Below are 14635 nucleotides of genomic sequence, written 5' to 3'. Positions count from 1 at the left end.
TTCACATTTCTTGTTTTATTCTTTAAAATAATTAAGTAGACTTTAAATGGATAAAAAGGTAATAATTCAGCAATATCAGATCGAAGGAACAACATTATCAAAGAAATAGTCGAAGTGGTTGCCTCTAGGGTCATATTCACAGGTTAGATAAAATAGTAAATAATGTTCTGTTCGTCACGTGCTTCTGCGAAACCACATCCGACACGACGCGATGACTTCCACACTTCTTGCGTAAAATGTCCTGAAAAAAGAAAATGAATTATAAATATTATATTTGTTGTGATATAGAACACCATTTTTGGGAAAGTGGAGATCGTGTTTTTATAATTGTGACCGCCTAAAACGGTTATTAACACAACCACAATGATGTAATTTGAATAAAGACAATTACACTATTATCATTTTTCATTCTATAGAATAAAAAATATGGAAAAAGTTTACGTTGCTATCGACAGAATAAACTTATTTTCTTCATTTTTATAATAATTTGTACATTGTATCCAACCACCCAATCAACGAGCGTTAAATGAAGTCAAAGTCAAATCAAATAAAATGTTCAAGGGATTCAAAATTTAGAAAATAATTCGTAATAATAACTGAGTCGAAATTAGTTTAACCAATACATTTTACGTGACTTGAAAATTATCATTCAGGATGATGGCAATTTATGATTATTACTGTTTACCTGTTTCTGATGCAAAGTGTGGATTATTCCAATCGTAAAACTGGATTTCATCGTACCACATTTTAGCAAAACCATAACCTGAAAATAAACAAAATTATTTAGAGACTGCGAAAAAATATCTTGCTTATGACGTCACTAGAAAGTTGATAGAACAGCGACCTAATTCTTACCTGTTATTTCCTCTTTATTTACTACACTCTTCATAGCAACGTTTTCGCCATATGCATTGTTGTGCGCATGCTCAAGTCTACCATTGGCGGCGTTGTCTTTGGATACTCTTTCTGCAAACTTCTCGGCACGAGTATCCCATAACAGCGCATCGATACCATGAAGACAACGAAAGTAGTTCTGGGCTTCCAATATCTGTTCTTTTAGTGTTTCCCAACAGGGACCAGATTTACCAATGTGATCTGGTTTTCTGCATCCATTCTGATCAACCTCACCATACCCTAGAAAAATGACGACAAATCCAATTTTAGCGGAAATATAAATCAGAAAGTTTGCCATAGCGATATCTATGTACATGGGGGAAATTTCTATTCATATACACGTTCTTTGAAACGGCACATTTAATTGTTGCGTTTTAAAAGAGGGCGCTCTAGATAATAAAATAGTAGTTAAAATATTGATACAATTGTCGTTAACATAATCTCAAAACTACTTAACGATGTCTTGGCGCGTTACTATGAATATATGTTGACAATGATTGATAAGTTATTTCATGACAACGATTACCAAATATTATCTACAATATATCATTTTATCAGGCCGATAAGCTTTTTTTATACTGCCAAAAATACCTAACTTCTCATACATATAAAGCGGGGAATTCGTCATCTGCGCATGCGTCTGATGGCCAATAGCGTTTTTAGTTGTTATTGTCGCTCTTGGGACTCAGTCCCCGCGCGTGCACAGGTGACGACCCTCCCGCTACAAAGCAATATACTTACCACAGTCTATTTCATCCAAACCGTTTGGACATTCTATAAATCCATCACAAAATTGATTTTTACGAATACATTTATGTTCACACCGATAGGGAGCATCTCGATACAATCCACCACATCCATTAGGGTCATACCAAGGCACCTCCGTCTAACTCTGAGAAATAAACAATAACTCATTATTTCTACAATGCAGACCAAAAGAACATATAAATTGTTGAATTTAATTAATTAAAAGATTAATTCATTAAAAATACACATCAATGTTAATTACGTGTGTAATGCACACGCCTAAATCATTATACGAAAAGACATCAGTCACGTGACGAATGGACGTGCATGTTTTCACTCACCGGTTGGTCCTATGTTGTCAGACATTAGTGTCGGTTTCGTTGTTGGTTTCACTGCTACAAGAAAACAAATTAAATGTTTTGACGTTTTGATATAAACGTTATATATCGGTGATAGCAAATTAACATTTTAAACATTTTCTATTCATCTGAAACAATTGATAGATTTGTGAATCTGATTCGGATAGTATTTAAATATTTATTTATTTGTTATATTTATTATCGTTTGAGATTAATGTCGCTAAAATAATGTTGTATTTTCTGAGATAATTTTGACAACTTACGACAATTCACTTCTTCACTTCCATCCGGGCATTGTTGGTAACCATCACATATATATTTGTTTGGTAGACAGACGACTATAGAGGCACATGTGTGGGCGAAACCCGCACCAAACCTCTGTTCACAGTCTTCATCGAACACAGCTGTTATCGGAATACAAAGATAATTGATTACAAAAATGTGCTAACAAAGTCGTTCTCTCCAAATGTGTATATTGCGCCCTCTACCAACAACAAACCACACAGCCACGAGGGCGCACTGTATGAATCAAGTCATGTAATTACATATCATCTTGGAGAAAACAAAACGAAATGTTTTCTTAGAATAACGACGATAACAATTTGAAAGTATGATTTCTACTGGCTGACGATCACAGTAATGGCGATATTAACGTCGACGTTGAATGAAAACGAATATTACCTTTTCTAGTTAAGCCATGTCTATAAGCCTGCAACGAAAAAAAAAAAAAAAACAGTAAACAAATAAATATAAAATCAGGGTGGCGGATAAATTGAGTATACTTTTTGTAAAGACAATTTATGTGTTTCACTGTATAATAATTCCCAGAGGAATTTTCAAATAACCATTAAAGATATACTGCCTTTACATCAAATGCGCTCGATTCGCAATGCGAAATAGGATGCGGATTTGAGAAGTCCGGAAAGGAATGGTTTTTCGTCATAGCACTGTATTTATGTAATACCGCATCAATATGTGTAACCACTGTTTTAGAAAAATAAATAATAGATTTAAAACAATGAACGTTCAGCGTATTTTAATTTGTCTGTCGGGAAGGTTTTCTTTTAAATGAACGCTTGACAAACATTCAGCGGATGTGCTAATTATGCGCATGCCTCGCTCATTTTTCACGGAAAAAAACCTACTGAGATTTGCACCGGCGCAATCCCACTCATTACATCAGTTATTCGTTGTATGGGTATATCCTAGCGCTTATGAACACGGAAATGGTATTTGAAAATAAGGAAAAGAGTCCTGTTTTGACTAATTGTTGAGCTTCGATAGATAATCATAAGATGGCCATTAAGTCTACTAGTATGTTCTTAAAGGGCGGTGGTCGTAGCGCTGTGCATGTGCAACATTGTTGACAGACATTGATTTTCCCATAATCCAATGCGCTCTTCTAATGGAAATCACAAGTATGAGGTTTGCCCTGGGCGCGACTTACACTAATTACCGCCCGTGACTTCTTCAATACCTCCCAATGACCTAAAAAGTCGCCATCTTTGTTTATATGAGACTCATATATCTCGCGCGTGCGTGGCGCGACGACTACCGCCCTTTAAAGTTTATCACTGAACATTATACAATGGCACTGTTTTGCACGGAATGCATTTTTGAGTTACATCACCGTCCCTGAGAGACATTGGTTACATGAATAGAGTCAGGAACCGTACAAATACTATGAATGATGTAAAGGATCCAAACGTTGCGTACGGGTTATTCAGTTACCGTACATATAAATGTACTTCAATTCCGATTAAGTCTCCGAGTACAATTGACAAGTTGGCGCATATGCTTTTATCACCATTATTTGGCATTATCATGGAAGACTAGAGTTGGCAAAAACCTGTTCTGTGAGACTCACCTTTGCTTAGGGTCGTCCATTTGTAATATGCACTCCACTACATAACATACCCAATAAGACTAATACATGTGTTGATATCCACTCCATCTTCAAGTATATACAAGACTGTACTGGATCTTCGATAGGATGGCTTATTTTATAAAGTCAAACATTCCCACAATGCATCACACACACCCTATATTGTTCTGAAACCCATTCCCACGACGTGTCATTTCCATTAACGCGTTGACAAACTATTCCGGACGTAAGCGCGAATCGGTCCAATGATTACCTCCCGGGTCTATGCATGACAATTGCAGTGTGGTAACAGTGTGTCAATACGTGTAAACTTGTGAATTCAACTATAAGGGACCAACAATGACATCACTTCACTGACGCTGAGTGAAAACAAAACACAATTAGAAACTATGAGAGAAGACGAATTTGTCTTCACCTCGAGTTGAGCTACATTTTTTTGTCGGTGGTGTTGGTGTATTTGTATTTGTTGTCTTTCTTTTTCAAGTATGTTTGAAATATTTTTTTTATCAATAATACTGTTTTTCCGACGCTTCCCCTGTAATCTTCTTCAGAATTCATGGATAGAGAGACTGTGGTTCTATGGTCTAAAGTATAGTTTACATGTCTACTAACAGGGCTATTGGGTATGTACAGACATACTACAGATCTCAAATATACAAACAATAGTGAACGAGTATCATTCACGCTAGTATTACTATGGCAACGAGATATCTATTTTCAATATTATTATACATGAAGAATTGAGGTGTAAACATAGGCCCAATACGTATTACATAACACATATTTCATGTTAAAGCCCTATCTGACGTCAACCAGTTTCCTAATTTACTTTCGGGTTGTGCTAAATCGCGTAATGTTCATTGTTGATCCGTGTGTCAATAAGTCAATACAACCGTATCTGTATTATTAGATCATGCCTTGACGATACTGCCATTTAATTTGCCGCAAATGACACTAGACTAAATCAATCTACCTTAAATAACATTCATACATGGTTGGTTGGTTGGTTGGTTGGTTGGTTGGTTGGAAATAAACACAATAACAGTTAGTGTTCATAAAGCTCAATGAACATTATCAAAAACAGCAAAATGCTTCAATACAAGTAGTGTATTTGACACGATCGATAATCGATCAATTGAAGGATTACGTGATTTACATACAAGTTTAAATTGCAAGACTGGCGCAGTCCGGACTTTCTCATTGTTTTGCGAATAAATAATGAATTTTGAAGAATCACATCTTTTTTTACAAAAGATAAAAGTTGTATTTTGCACACGGAACAAACTAAAATGCATAAAATAAAGATCAACTCTCGTCCACTGTTTACCGCCCATTTCTACGTCACAACAGATCAGCACAGATTAAAAACAGATGTGTTCAAGGACGGGTTGTCAGTGAGCTAATTCAAACTTGGTAATCCCATTCCGACGTGGTAGGCCTATTCCAAGCTAACATCCCATTCCAACGTTACAGTCCTTTCTTACCTGGTAACAAATTCCAGTATGACGGCCCATTCAAACCTGTCGGGGCGATTCCAACCTCACAGCCTATTTCAACCTCGCAGCCAATTCCGCCGTGGCAGCTCCAATCAAACCTGACTGGTCCATTCCAACCAGCAAGTTTATTACAATTTGTCAGACCCATTCTACATTCCAACCCGATAGACCTATTCCAACCAGGCATGCCCATTCCAACCAGGCATGCCAATTCCAACCTGGCAGCACATTCCAACTTGACAACGAATCCTAGCCCGTAAGCCCAGTCCAACAAGGCAGCTCATTCCAACTTGCCAGCTCTATTCCAACCCGACAAACCCATTGCAATCTGATATGCACTTTTTCAACTGGTTGACCTATACCAGCCTGACAAGCTAATTCTTACCAGGCATACCATTTCAACCTAGTAGAAACCTGGTGGACTCTTTCTATTCTGGCTGGCCCATTGATACTTGACTGGTTTATTACAAACTATTTAATCCTATATTAACTCGATAGACTCATTCCAACCTGACAGGCCTCTTCCAAAATTGCAGTTCATTCCAACATGACTGATCCTTTTAAGCCCGATGAGCCAATTAACCTGTCAGTTCATTGCACACCGGCAGGCCCATTCCAACCCAAGGAGCCCATTCAAACCTGCCAGGCCTATTTCTACCTGACGGACCTATTCTACTCTGACGGGCATATTCTAACTTTGCAGCCCGGTCCAACTTAGCAACCCATTCAAACCTACGAGACTCATCCCAACCTGGCAGACCAATTCCAACCCTGACGTTTCACCCTGACAGGCCTATTTTAACTTTGTAGCACGATCCAACCCATTCAAACCTAAGAAACTCATCGTAACCTGGCATTCCCATTAAAACATGACAGGCTCATTCTAACCTGATACCATGTTCAAACCTGATTGACCCGTTCTAACCTGGTAGACCATTTCAACTCGACGGACCCATTCCAATCTGACAGGCACATATTACAACTGTTCAACCTGGTCCAACCTAAGAGACTCATCCCAACCTGGCAGACATATTCTCATCTGGTAGCCCATTCCAATCTGACATGCCCATTCCGACCTGACAGGCCATTCCAACCTAGCACGGCCACTCCGACCTGACAGACCGATTCTAATCTGGTAGCCCATTCTATCCTGGTAGGCCCATTCCAACCTGACAGGTCATTCCAATCTGATATGCCCATTCCGACCTGACAGGCCATTCTAATCTGACATGCCCATTCCGACCTGATAGGCCATTCCAACCTGGCACGCCATTTTCGACCTGATAGGCTCATTCTAACCTGACATCCCGTTCCAACCTGACTGACCCATTTCTACCCGATGGGCCAATCCCAGCCCGGCAGACTCATTTCAAAATATCAAGACATGCCCATTCAAAGTATCAAGCTCTTCGATGACCTACATACCTACACGATTAATTCAATTCTGTATCTTCATGACAAAACTGCAGCCATCGTAGAATATGCGCAAACACTGATTGGTCTCCGGCTATTATTATCTACATATTATCTACTATGCTTGCTCATGAGTATTGTTGAATTACACAGGCCTTTTAACGTATGTATGATTGTAGTATGATATGAAACAAACAAAGACACCGTGACTATTTATAGATATGACTATATTATTGACATTTCGGCGCGTACATAGTTGACAGGGTCAATAATGTGCTTTTAGTTAATTCCTACCATAATGAATATATATATAATAAATCCTTTTAAGACTTAACTTTCATCAAACGTACCAGTATTTTATAAATCATCGAAAGTTATGTGACACGAAACTAGTGACGAAACTGAAAAGCGAATTCATTAATTATCACATATAGAAATTTCTACTAGGTTCCACCATTTGATATGTGAGTGCACTTTGTACAGAGAAATTCTTCAATAAGTATGAAAACATTTCTACAAATTAATTTGCATGTTCTTAATAACTAATATTATAACTAATATTTGCCAGAGATTGGACTGGTAAATATTTTCGAGAAAGGTTGTAGATGAAGAATCTTATTCGCTGTGTTATTTATTGAATTAAATAAAAATGAGCAATAAATCTGATCATGGTCAGTTATAATGATTAATTAAATGATTATATATACATATATCCTATTATTTCACTTTGTTTTCGTTTAAAAGATAATTTTCACGAAACTCCATTTCCTCGAAACTGATATAATTTATTTAAAGGAAGTCATCGAATTACGATCGTTACAATTAATGATAATTTGATCTCGTAAAAAACTCAATAAATTATATTAATCTGCCACGTAATGATACCGAATCACGTGATCCAGAACTGTCCAATGAGATGACGGCGACAGGTTTAAATACCTATTCACCACCAGGTATGCACTGTAGTCACAGAACGTGTCTTTGATTTAGTAGACACTATATTCGTACCAGTAAAATGCAGTTCATCTTACTCATAGTATGGATGTTGGTCTTCAACGCCGAGTCATCACCAAAGGTAGTGTATATTGTATTATATATATAGGCACGGTAACAAAACACCGTACGGGTAAAAGGTGTTACGTACGCGTTCGTTCGAATGTCTTCTTTATTTGGTAACTGTGCGTCATATTTTCGCCACATTCAAAAAACTTTCCTTCGTTACATCGGACTCTGCAACAAGTTAGCGCGTGCCTGAAAGAATGGTTGCGCAGGTGAAATATTACATATCGCTTGCATGTCGGGTTGTTCTGACTCACTACATTGTGAATACAAGCAGAAGAAGAAGGTTTATAATAATAAAGTTATCATGGTAATGCAGTACTTCGCGTGAGTCGATATGATCACCGTACTGCCTTCTTGCATACTTTGCAGTATTCTCTTTACATTCAATTTAAATGTATATACAGTTTTCTAATTTGTTTCATAGGAAACATTTTTATAAATTATTATTAAGATTTATGTCAATAACACACTGTATTTCTATGAAAAATGTTACGAAGTTATCGCAAAGTATGCACAAAGGTCGTTCGGCGATTGTATCAATCGACAGAACGACACATTATATTGTTTTCGATGTATATTTGTAGGATTTTTATCAATAACACTTGGATAATGAAATAAATAATATTGCGATTTATATCAGTAACACTTTAAATTTGCTTATCGAAAAATTGAACATTTACCCGACACCCCCACATATTACTGAAAGTGTGAAAAAATTACGTTTTTATTCAATAATTAATTTAATAAGTATTACATATTATTATAATTTTTAAAATTCGTCTTATTCGTCATAAATTCATCATATGTACAAAAGAAAAAAAGATCATATCAGAACTGACGATTGTAAAGAACTACACATATAATAACAATTGTGTTGTAAATTGTCACACGTCATGTGTGTATATTTTAAACTGTATTTAGTTCGAGGGTTGGTGTATTTGCAACTTACTAACGACATTGTACAAAATTATTAGCAAATTAAGTTGGAGCTTTGAAATAATCACGGTATTGCGGATTAAGGTTGAAACCTACTCATACTTTTTGACAAAATTAGTTACAGATCGCATGACAATGTTCATTAGTTTATTATGCACAATCATGAAGCTAATATCCCATGGTACAATGAAATAACATTATTTTGTGTGTTACAGTTATACTTTTTGAGAAACCTGTCCTAATATTTCTTGAAATCGCTATTTTATAATAATGCATTTTTTACCACTTTTTAAAACCCAGACAAAAAGTACTTCATCATTAACAATATATGATTTTTTCAGCCTATGTCACCAGGTTAGATTTTGAGATATCGCATAATATCCCTGCCATAGGAACCTATGGTAAAAACATTATAATAGTTCCAATATGACGACTTTCCACTAAAATACAACCATCTATTTCTCGAACAAAAGGCTGGTCACCACCAACTTTTTTTAGGTCAATATCCTTATATTGCCTTGGAGTACAGTTTATTGTAAAATGAATAAAATCTGGGTATTTTAATTTATGAGTAGGCTTCTAACTTAAGTTGGATACAACTTTAAAAAAGGCCCATGCTGGTTTCGCCTTATTTTATTTGTTCGAGATTTATATTGATATTTGTCAAATACTAACAGCGGATATGTTCTGCCACACATTATCAAATTGAACTCCGTAATTATAGATTGATTTAATTGACACTAACTTAATATCCTGTAAGCTATACGTTTATGCGATCATTAGGCACATAATTACTGCGTACTTTGTTCTCATTGATATGTTCATGTCGTAAATGTTATATTACGGCAATTAAAAATGACCTGTCGTGCATGTTATTTTACGGCAATTAAAAATGACCTGTCGTGCATCTTTATTCTACGGAAATTAAAAATGACCTGTCGTGCATTTTTATTTTACGGCAACTAAAAATGACCTGTCGTCCATGTTATTTTACGGCAATTAAAAATGACCTGTCGTGCATGTTATTTTACGCCAATTATAAAATGACCTATGGTGCATCTTTATTCTACGGAAATTAAAATGACCTGTCGTGCATTTTTATTTTACGGCAACTAAAAATGACCTGTCGTCCATGTTATTTTACGGCAATTAAAAATGACCTGTCGTGCATCTTTATTTTACGGCAACTAAAAATGACCTGTCGTCCATGTTATTTTACGGCAATTAAAAATGACCTGTCGTGCATTTTCATTCTACGACAATTAAAAATGACCTGTCGTGCATTTTTATTTTACGCAACTAAAAATGACCTGTCGTGCATGTTATTTTACAGCAATTAAAACCTGTCGTGAAAAAGAGCAGTATTAAAACCATTGCATTACATATTTCCAATGAAGCGGCTTATCACTGAGCGAGAAAAAAAACACGTTTTCAGGTTTTTTGGAACAAACCTGTCATGCAGTGATGTGATATCTATTTAGAGGACGATTCTAGTAATTATTAACACCCCAGCCAAATGTAATTGAATATGTCCCACCAAATAACTACAAGTATCATGAAAAGGAATATATTCAAATGAATTTGAGTTTCTGAAGGGCTGGGTTAACACTATGACGGGTGACGGGGGTCCTAAGGAACTTTTACTGGTTTCATTGAGAATTCCATTAAAATATTTTTAAAATATTTGTATTTGTTTTAGGTTTTCGCAGAAAATGACCGTGCACGTAGAGGTATGTATAATACTCAACTTACTGAGATTAAAAATTTAATCATGTTTCCAGCTGCAGGGTCACGTATTCAGAACTCACTCGCGCATTGTTCTGTTTGATCACAGGTCTGTTGTCCATAGTTGATTGACATAATACAATTATGTAATGTACCATTAACGATCTCCAGGTAACACTAAAATATTCATTTCTTCATAGCGATGTAACAAAGAAACTCTTTTTTTGTAGCTAGTGGAGTAAAGTACAATGAGAAGTGCGCCCTCTACCACGGGCCAAAATACTCATTGTCATGCGCAGATGGCTCTGGATGTTTAGGAGAAGATCTCTTGTGTGATAATTTTAAAAATTGCCCGGATGGAAGTGACGAGTATGGATGTCGTAAGCATACAGTTTATATATACATTGTTTTATAACACTTTTTCTTTAGTTTCGAAATTATAATTTGCTTTGAAAATGTTCAAATATTTTCACTTTATGTTTAACTTCCTCTCATACCGTATAATTTTGTTCTTTATTTTAGAAGGAGAAGAGCAACCCCTGAGATCAGGGGCAAAGTACAGCGAGGAGTGCGCCCTCAAGTATGGAATAGAATACTCTTACATATGCGCAGACGATTCTGTGTGTTTAACAGAATCGGTCTTGTGTGATAATTTTTCGAACTGCCCAGATGGAAGCGACGAGTTTGGATGTCGTAAGAATACGTTTTATATTTACTTTATTTTTTTCATAAAATGAACTAGTGTAGTCTAGTCTAATCTTAGACTATATGCCGCTTGTGGTCGTAAGATTTTGACAAGTCTACGAATAATGGACAACTAGCTTACATTTCTCCCAATACATATAGTTTTTTTTTTTACTTTTCAGATGGCGAGCGTCCGGATCCTTGGAATAATGAAGACGAACCCAAAGGTGAGACTTCTTTATATTTAGTACGTTACTACATTTATACACCCGGGCCGGTCGAATAGCCAATCAGCGACAGCGTAACAGCAGGTCATGGTGCTTTCACTCGGTAATGGGGGGGGGGGGGGGAAGAAGCCATGGTGTGATTGACAATAATTTGTCACATGAATTCATGGTAACAAAATATATCGTAACATGAGATGGCGCACACGATATTCACTGCGGTAACTCTGATTTGGACTTGACTCTGGGTTATATTGAATTGACTCTGGGGTATATTGGAGTTGACTCTGGGGTATATTGAAGTTGACTCTGGGGTATATTGGAGTTGACTATGGTACATGTATATCGAGATTGACACGCTTTATTTGATTGACTCGCTGTAGCTCGGAACTGACTCGGGTATGGGTTTTCTCGGTATTGGACCAGGGTCGATCACGACCTGTATGAACGACCGTTAGCGAAATTGAATGATATAACTTATACATAAGGGTTTGATATGAATGTAATTGCAAGAATGATATACCATTTTGTATGGTTTGTTTTTAGATGGGAAACCGTACGAATTCAATCAGTGTCGACTGGTATTCCCGGGAACACAGCTCAAATGTGTTGGAGAAAATAGGTGCGTTGCAGATAGTGACGTGTGTGACGGATTTCAAAACTGTAAAAATAACGGAGACGAGCTGGACTGTGGTGAGTACCATATACACCACCATGAGCAGCACAGTGTGACATAATTAAAGGGCGGCAGTCGTCGCGCTGCGCATGTGCGACATTTGTGTTGATAAACATTGATTTTCCCACAATCCAATGCGCTCTTCTAATGGGAATCACAAGTACCGGGTTTGACATTGGCCGACTTGCACTAATTACCGCCGGTGACTTCTTCGATACCTTCCAATCACCTAAAAAATACCAAACCTTGGTAACGTCTCAGTTTGTACTCGTTGATCTGCGCAACAGTCAAAGTCGCCATATTTGTTTATATGAGACCCATATATCTTGCGCATGCGTGGCGCGACGACTACCGCTCATTAACATATCGCATGTTGTTACAACATTTAATTTAATTTTTTAAATGAAAAGTTGTGATAGAGGAGTTGAATACGATGCGATACGATATGACATCATATTTTAATTATACAATTGAGTAAGAGCCTGTAATATTTATTTTTGTTATTTTATTTGTATCTCGTATTCTAAGGTTATGGTGTTAGAGACGAAAACTGGTGTGTTAAGCCTTATCAGCAGGGTGTTTCAGAAGGAGGCTGGTATTTCTTAAAAGAACAAATGTGGGAGGCGCATAACTACTATCGCTGTATACACGGTGTGCCGCCCATACATTGGGATGACGTCATAGCTATGGAGGCTCAGGCGTTAGCAGATGAAATAGCTGTCTCTCAGAGGATTGGACAACCGTCAGAAAAGTACGGGATAAACCAAGCAATGAAACAACTGCATTTGAAGGAACAGTATACAGGTATATCTCTAAACCAGAAAGTCTTCTAAAGCAAGAATTACCGGTGTCAATGGTCCATGTTCCCAGTAGAGACACACATTGACTTTTTCATACGAATGAAAGTCAATCTACTATGATCTGTTTGTCGCCCTCTACGACCACGCCGATGGTACTTACATTCACCAAATTTTGTGGCTATTTTACAATACACAGTATTCCAAAATATGATCTCAGTTTTTATGTGCATGTATATGTATCTGTTCACGGTGAGGCGGATTTCGTTTTTTATATCGCACTGTAACATACGGACATCCTCTCCCCTTCTCTCAATGAAACAATGAACATACATTAGATACTAGTATCTCACTCGGCTCGACGCCCACAAAGAAACTTGATCATTTCTACGGCTTTAAAACTATGTTGACATTACATTTGTTACTTATGAATCTCTATAATAATTATACCACTCTCGGTCTTGTGACCCAACGCGTTTCCGCTACTCGATGTCAATTTCATTATTATAAATCATTTTATATTTTAGGACTTGGTTTTGTGAAGTTATGGTACGATGAAATCGAATTCTATGATTTTGAACACCCTTCTTATAGTGACCAGTACGGTGAGTTTGACACCATCTTCGCCAGCCACTCTACAGGCACGGTTACTAGAAGAATTTTGAAGTAACCGTGCTACACGTCACCATTTCCGACATTTTGTTCTTTAGCTTAACGCGCAATGTTACAGAGCGTCTGATTGGACGCCTTTCCAACAGGCGCATCCAATCAAACTTTGCCATTTTTAACACATAAAATGCGCGTTTACCCAGGTTTATCCCGCCCGGATGGTGGAGTCGGCACCAACAAACGGTGCGATTCGGTGATGGTTTGACACCGGAGCTGAATGATCTTTACTTATATTCACTGGACGTTAGCGTAGCAGCGCGTGTTCGAATTTGAACAAACTATGTACTTTACGTAGTTACGGGTCAGCAGCCAATCAACGACGGCCTCACAGTTAGATGACAATTTCGGTTTCAAATACCCCGGGAAAGTGTTCTATGTTTTTCACACAAAAACTACGAATTCGGCCGAATATCATCCCAACGGATCGTTTGGCTGTGAAGGATTGGTATTTTTCCTGATTTGTAGGAATCTGAAAAACGCGTTTCACAACTGTCATGCCGTATTCAAGATGGCGGCCCCTTACAGTAAATACCGAGATGCGACTTAGCGAGGGCCCGGGTCACTGTATCGCATTTATTTTATTATCACTTGTGCGCCAGCTGACTGTGATTTGATGTACATGAGAAATTATTAAAAATTCGTTTATTTTCTTCAATGTAGCTCACTTCACTCAAGTAGTTTGGATGGAAAGCGCCGAAGTTGGTTGTGGTATCGCAGAGGGCGCTGGTTCCAGGGACCAATACATAACCTATTGGACTGTATGTCTGTATACTCCGCCCGGGAACACCCCACGTAACAGCGAAAGGGCTTTCGCTAGAAATGTGCAACCACTGTTATAGACAGTCGACGGCTTGTCTGACAAATCGTATTATAATGTACTAACAGTACACGTATTGATCGTATCAATAAATTATTAACCATATTCATCGGACTTCCGTGCCTTATTCTACGACAGTAATCATAGACATTATAAAACCATTTATTTTCACTGACATTTAATTTCGCTATTTTGAAGTTTTGAGCATATTCACAATGAGCTTTGTAAATTTATTTTAGAAAATTCAACAT

At 37.3% G+C, this 14635-nt stretch overlaps 1 protein-coding gene and 1 pseudogene across 1 annotated transcript; one reads left to right on the top strand and one right to left on the bottom strand.

Annotated features, from left to right (window-relative positions):
- Positions 1 to 5568, bottom strand: LOC102807620 (uncharacterized; annotated as a pseudogene).
- A 2191-nt stretch (positions 5569 to 7759) lies between these two features.
- On the top strand, positions 7760 to 14489 carry LOC100376522 (uncharacterized). Its single transcript, XM_002735653.4, has 9 exons — positions 7760 to 7869; positions 10492 to 10522; positions 10748 to 10897; positions 11040 to 11210; positions 11384 to 11428; positions 11972 to 12118; positions 12630 to 12905; positions 13426 to 13503; positions 14228 to 14489. Exons 1-9 carry the CDS (start codon positions 7810 to 7812, stop codon positions 14404 to 14406), a joined length of 1137 nt encoding a protein of 378 aa, XP_002735699.2. The 5' UTR covers positions 7760 to 7809; the 3' UTR covers positions 14407 to 14489.
- Positions 14490 to 14635: the final 146 nt, after the last annotated feature.

This window comes from Saccoglossus kowalevskii, chromosome 5 (genome assembly GCF_978046115.1).
Source record: "Saccoglossus kowalevskii chromosome 5, keSacKowa6.1, whole genome shotgun sequence".
Classification (NCBI taxonomy): Eukaryota; Metazoa; Hemichordata; class Enteropneusta; family Harrimaniidae; genus Saccoglossus; species Saccoglossus kowalevskii.
The sequence above is the reverse complement of the archived record's forward strand: the minus strand, read 5'-3'. Positions and strand labels throughout refer to the sequence as shown.

Coding starts and splice junctions, on each gene's coding strand:
- LOC100376522 (XM_002735653.4), top strand. CDS start 7,810: ATGCAGTTCATCTTACTCATAGTATGGATGTTGGTCTTCAACGCCGAG. Junction 10,523..10,747: donor AAATGACCGTGCACGTAGAG/GTATGTATAATA, acceptor CTTTTTTTGTAG/CTAGTGGAGTAAAGTACAAT. Junction 11,211..11,383: donor AAGCGACGAGTTTGGATGTC/GTAAGAATACGT, acceptor TTTACTTTTCAG/ATGGCGAGCGTCCGGATCCT.